This window comes from Manis pentadactyla, chromosome 14 (genome assembly GCF_030020395.1).
Source record: "Manis pentadactyla isolate mManPen7 chromosome 14, mManPen7.hap1, whole genome shotgun sequence".
NCBI lineage: Eukaryota > Metazoa > Chordata > Mammalia > Pholidota > Manidae > Manis > Manis pentadactyla.
This window is the reverse complement of record NC_080032.1, coordinates 75,190,554-75,197,184: the sequence shown is the minus strand read 5'-3', so window position 1 is coordinate 75,197,184 and position 6,631 is coordinate 75,190,554. Positions and strand designations below refer to the sequence as shown.

Genomic DNA, 6,631 nt, shown 5'->3' with positions numbered 1-6,631 from the left:
AAGCAACAAGTTTGGAAGGCAAGAGGGGAGAGAAAAATGCATATGCAATAAAAAATACAGTTTCAAAGAGTTTCTTAGGAGCAGGCCGTGGATACTGAGTCAGTCCTGTCGTACGTGATGAGAACTGTGAAAACCTTAGTAAATGAGGGCAAGAAGGTAAAAAAGTGGGTGGAGAACTAAGTCTGAGGATGCCTCTGAGTGTGGGATATAGTGGAGGAGGAGAAATGAAAGGAATTAGAGAAGCGGGAGGATAAGATGCAGTTATAACAGGAAAGAAACGTTTTTCAGGATAAATGGTCAAGTTCTCAGGATGATCACTAAGGAAGGTCACTGGAATGAACCATTATGATATTGAACGCTTTTGAGAATAGGTTTTGATGGGACTGTTGGACTGGAATGCAGAAGGTGCAGAGTTAAAGAGACATGATATAACATAAAGGGCAGGGGACCTGAACTGGAATCCCAGTTTTGTCACTTACCACCTACGTCAATTTGGCAAAGTTACTTTAGAGTATTCTTAGTTTCCTAAGCTATAAAAAATAATTCTCAGTTGTATGATACTTATAAGGGTTCAATGAGGCAGGCAAAATTGCTTGGTAGAATGCCTAGAATGTAGCAGGCTCTTAATTAAATCCATTCTTTTAAGAAAACAGTAAGTCGTAAGGAAACAGGAGGAGATTAAGAATAGGATAATCTTTTGAAAGCCTTCATTGTGACAGGACCTGAGATATTTGTAGGGAAGATTTTTCAGGAGAGTTGGAACTGAGAATGTTTGCTGACAGAGAGGAACCTAGATGGATAGAGAAAATATGGAGTCAGGAATAAAAAAATTACTGATGAATCAAGAGCCGATGATAAGAGATCAAGGATTTAGGATCAAGTGTACAGGGGGAAGACGTAGTAAGAAAGAAATATACACATCTTTGGAGACTTTGTGGAAGGAGAAAAAATAAATATATTTTTAAGTGCAGAGAAGAAAGCAAGCTGTAGGGGGGGCTCTTTTTCAAAGCATGTGTCTTTTTAAAGGGACAAAGTAATTCAGTAAGTGAAGGAATGATGAAGAAGTAGGGTTTAAGCAGAGTAGAAAAATTTGGAAGTGTATCATGAAAAAAGGCTACAGGAGTCAATAGAAAAGGATACATACATTGCTCATCAGGGGAGAGAGTGGTGTGGAGTCGGTACAGGTTTCACTGGAATTCAGGAAGCAGTAGACTGGGAACCTATTCTTTAAGAATAGTAATACATTCCAAGAAGCTGCTGTAAGTGTCCAAGTAAAAGGGCCAGAATCACGAGATATGTCATAAGAAGAAGATTGAGGAGAAGGGGAGGTAAATCAACAACATGCCCCAAACATGGTCTGAATGGCAGTGGCCTGAAAGTCCTTTACATATTGATTCACTAAAACCTTATCAACTGTGGGGACTTCTTAAATATCCAGCATCCAGCAGGGGCTCTGTTTAGTTATCCGAGCCCTGCAGGCTACACCGGAGGAAGCATCTGGGTCTTGCACAGCGTGGTGAAGGATCAAAGAAGGCAGGCTGGAGTCTGCTTTAACCCCAAGGCAAGCCTGGGGCTCGGGCACGCCCTGGACTAGAGGGACTCACCCTGACACGGGAAAGCCGTGTGGGGTGTACGGCCCTTTATGGATCTCTTCTTGAGTAGAATATGATATGGTCCCTCGATTAGCCCTCTGGACCAGCTTCCCAAGAGGAAGGGCAGGAAATACTTGACAGAGGATCACGTAAAATAGGACTTTTGAAGAACTTAATTTTCTGTTGGAAGAGAAATCTCTATTTGGAGTGAGAAAAGAGCAAATTTTTTTTTTTGGTAGTGGTAGGTGGTCAATGGCAGTTTCAGAATGCAATCAACAGCCTTAGAATAGGGGTCACACCATCAGCTTTGGGAATCTGCAAAGGACTACATGTTCCCAAAGGGACAGCAGGTATTAATGCTTTACAAAATCTTAAGGGCAGTTAAATGAACCAGGCTTTATGTCTTTATTATCCTTGTTTATTTATTCATTCATTCACTGAATACCAACCATATGACAGGCAGTAATGGACTAGATACTTGGGAGAGACAAAGTCCCTATTCTGACGGAATTTCCATTTCAGTTGGGAATGGGATTATGGAGAACGCTGGAATATTGAAAAATAATACACTGAGTCCTCAGGATCTGAAGCATTGTGTATGTGTGTGTATTCATAGTGTGGGTTTAAGTGTTAAGTGTAGGAGTGTGTGTGTGTGTGTGTGATAAACGTACAGGAAGAGGTAGTAACTATAGTATTTTCTTGTCTATACTAGCCTCCATATAAAGAAAATAACTACCAAACAACAGCATTGTGGGAATACTTTTAGTATAGGGTGGCATAGGTTAGTGAATACCTTTTGTGTTTTGTATTGTTTAAAGCTTTGCTGCCTATCAAAAGGAACTTGACATTCAATGTTGCCAAAATTACTGTGGTTAGTTAGGCATTCTTTTATGCTACTGATGGATTATAAATTGTTAAACCTTTCTGGAAAGCAGTTTGGCAATATGTATTAAGAACATTAATATGTTCCTATCTTTTCAATATGCAATTTTAGGGAATTTATCTTAAGGGAAATAATCCACAATGAGGGCAAAGCTTTATGCACAGAGGTGCTCACTAGAGACTAATTAACAGAAATACAATACTAAAAATTTAAATTATGTATGAATAGAGAAATGGTTGTCTTGTTAGGGTGCATGAACAGTATGAATATCATGTAAATAATTAAAATTATGTGCTCAAGGAATTTCAATGACATGGGACAGTATGATATAGGTCATTATATAAAAAGAACAGGAATAAATTTTAATATGCTGTATATTCTTAATATTTAAAACAATTCCACAAAATTGGATGTAAGGATATAGGCAAAAATGCTTTGTATTTTCAGCATTTTCTGTGATTTGTACATTTGACTTTTATATCAGAAATGACAATAAATATTAGTTTATAAAGCCTGTGTTAGGTCGAGAGTTAAATGCCTCTGTGACTGTCGCATAAACCATTGAATCCTGTTCTTGAATGATCTGGCAAATCAAAACTTGCATATATAACCGTAATATCAATTCAAATTTTTGCTAAATAATTTGTCATATGGGTATATTTTAGTGCAATGAGAGCAATTTTATTGGCTGCTTTTCTTTGGGGTTTTTTCTTAACTTTTTAACACGACAGATGAAGGCCTGTCCTTGGTCTAAGCATAGTGAATACAGAGAAGTAGTAGAAATGGCCTCACTGTGCAATAGTTTCATAGGAAATTATCTAATTAAGTAAACAGAAAGCAGAGATGTCTTCCTTGAAGATTAGGGAGATATTTCTTAAAATGTGGTCCTGGGACCCTTGCATAGACATCATCTCTGATAATTGTTTAAAAGGTAGATCTCCTAAACTACCAAATAAGAATCTGAGGATGGGTTCTGGAAAACTGTATTTTTATAAGTATATCCTAAATAAGTCTCCTGAGATTCTTTAAGAACTACCAGTTAGGCTGAAGGAACAAAATGGCAGCAGACTCACAGACTCCAAGAAGGGACTAGTGGTTACCAAAGGGGAGGGGTATGGGAGGGCGGGTGGGGAGGGAGGGAGAAGAGAATTTGGGGGTATGATTGGTGCACATGATGTGTGTGGAGTCACAGGGAAGACAGTGTAGCTCAGAGAAGACAAATAGGGATTCTGTGCATCTTACTACACTGATGGACAGTGACTGACTACAGTGGGGTATATAATAAGGGTGAATGTAATAACCACATTGTTTTTCTTGTGAAACCTTCATAAGAGTGTATATCAATGATACTTTAATAAAAAAAAAAGAACCACCAGTTAGGGAAGACAGGTTTGAGATTTAGATTGACATAATCTCTTGTCTGGTCCAATGTTTATTAAGTAAAGGAAACGTTTTCGCAATAGCATGGATCTGATTTATAAAGTACTTTGCTTCCCAGATAAGTCAGCATTGGGGGCTGGGGGCCACCTACTGTTCTACTCCCTCTTATTGGAGAGGTTTGGGTTTGGGCATTCTGTGAGAGCAGACACCAGTGGTCAGTAACATGGCTGGGGGTAGCGATAGGGTGACAAAGTACAGACTGTAATTTGTCTTGGCTAAAAACAACAGCATCACAGCAATTCCAGTTCCTCTGGGGGCATCCTTTGGTGGAGTGGTTGTCTAAATCGTTTACAGCAGAGGTCACAACTCCTAAAGAAACAGGCCTCCATGGAGAGCTGTAATACCCCAGAGGTTAAGGGCACTGCTGCTGGAGTCAGAAGCACCTGTCACTTCCTACGTGTGGGATGAATTAACTCGAGATCTTAGATTCTTCTCATGAAAAATGGGAAGGACCAGCCTAATGATGAAAACCTGTATGCAAATTACTTAGCACAGGGCCTGGTAGGAAGAAACAACTTGCAAATGCTTGTCGTGAAGACTTCATTAGAACTCAACTATGTGAGTTTGGGAGGTCAGGATTTTCCAGCTGGTTTTTTGCAGACCATGTTAGTTGTCAGAAAAGCCCAGGGATTTGAGTAATCCCAAGTTCTTATGGTGGGAGAGGAGGCCCTGGCAGTGGATCTAGGTTTACTGATAGCCCTTCATCTGAACTAGAATTTTGATACCTGTTGGTTTCATGGAACACCCAACCTTTTGTCACTTATTAAAATCTACCCTCTTGGGGTTTGCATAGGGCTGAACTGAATTATGTGAAGTATCATCTGCAGAGTGACTTTCATTTTTATACCCTTTTCAGTTAAACAGAAATTCAAAAGTCATTCCTACACACACACACACACACACACACACACACAGTCTTAACCCTGATCACCTCTATAATACTTCTGGGGTGCCACATTCTATAAAGCTATTTTAGGTTCTAAGAAATGTCTCTGGCTTTATGATGGTCAGTACCATGACATCACCCTTTTCTTGCCTTCTTGGTAAATATTCCCTGAGTAAAATTACTTGCTACCCTGTTCCCTAATTTAAACTTGCATTAGTCAAGTGATAGGCATCTCTAGTAGTTTCTCAACTTTAGGAAAACAACCACACCCTAAGAACACAACTCAGCCAAGTCAAGGCAATTCCCAGGAGCAAGCCTGTTGCTCAAAACACTCCTTGAATAAATGATACATCCTAATTTAGGAAACATCACCAGATTCAAGCCAGAGAGGATCCTCTGCCAGTCAATCAGAGTGCGGGTCACTGGAAGATCTCTTCATAAAATTTTCCTCAGGGCTTCATTTGATAACTCCTGTAATTCTTCTAGAACAGCAACTTGAAATTTATTCTCTTGTTCTTCCACAAGCCTTGCAAAATTGAGAGCCAGTTGCTCTTGGTTAACTATTTCCAAGCTTTCTTTCAGGTCCTTGGAGATTTCAATATGCAGGTTGATGCACCTGAAGAAGTGAGCTTTCACAAAAATTCTTCCTGTTACCTGGGTTAGAAATGGACTTATTTGGAAGATCCATTTAGACTTCCAAAGGCCATTCCAGCACCCTCTTGTTTCATAGCTGTGATCCTCAATGCAGGCTATCAAGAACTCCCTGTTTTTCACAGTTTTCCTCAGCACGTTGCCATTTCCTGCTGGGTAGTGATCATTCACATACAGTTTTAAGGTGTACAGAACAACCGTTCTCAGGTATTCTGTCTCATTCCAGATGACCCCATGACTTTGAATGTCTTTTAACTGGTTTTGAAGCAGGTCGAATCTGAAAGAAAGCTTGCTTTGTTAGTCAGAAAATCAGAAGTCCCCCACTACATTGTGGTGAGACAACAGTACTGGGTTTCCATCGAGGCAGAGTGGGATGGAATATTTTTGGCAATGCTGGTGGCCTGCGCACTCACCTTGATGGTGCATGAGTTTTTCATCACGGATCAGCAGACAGAGATCATCAAAGACATTTACAAATTCCCCTGGAGGAGCCTGTAATACTAGTCGGTGGATGATTTCTTCTTTCTCTTTCCTACTCAGAGCACTAAGTGACATGTTTGGTTACAGCAGAAGCAAAGCTTCTGAAACAGAGAATGCTCACAGGATGAGAAAACATTCCACGGGGCCCCTTTCCCATCAAGGTGTTAGACATTCAAGCTGAAGATTCCTCTGTCTAACCAGGAAAACACGTTGTCTGGCAAGCTGAGTCTCCTGATGACATCATACAGAAGCTTTCTCTATGAAGTGTGGGACTTTTGATGATATCACAATGGTGTTCAGACCAGAAGAAGAAAAACATGACAGTCACCTGACAGCACGGCACCAGCCAGCAGGTATACATATTTTGAAGATTTTAAGAACTTAGCCTCCAGAACAGCTTTCTTTCAAAAGTGGTGTGTCTCTGTGCACATTATATGTTGTCAGGGATCTAGGAAGTAGTCCAAAACTTCTAGAGTGTTCAGCAGCGCTCTGTACCCTGGGGACCACTTGGTGCTGATTTATACTCAGGCCCTCAGAACAGCTGCCCCAAACCCACTGGAAGCATGTTATGCTGAACGGTTTCAGGACTTTAAACAAGATAATAAAAATAAAATGAGATACAATGTAGTTCATGGGAAAATGCCAGAGAGCAGAGGATGCTGTCTTTATAAACACTGTGGGCTTGGGGACGGTCAGAAC

General features: G+C 40.3%; 1 protein-coding gene across 1 annotated transcript; it reads right to left on the bottom strand.

Moving 5' to 3' along the window:
* Positions 1-5,071: 5,071 nt before the first annotated feature.
* CAPZA3 (capping actin protein of muscle Z-line subunit alpha 3) lies at positions 5,072-6,007 on the bottom strand. Its single transcript, XM_036889636.2, is given in 1 exon segment — positions 5,072-6,007. A coding segment is annotated over 1 exon segment (936 nt).
* Between the last annotated feature and the right edge of the window lie 624 nt (positions 6,008-6,631).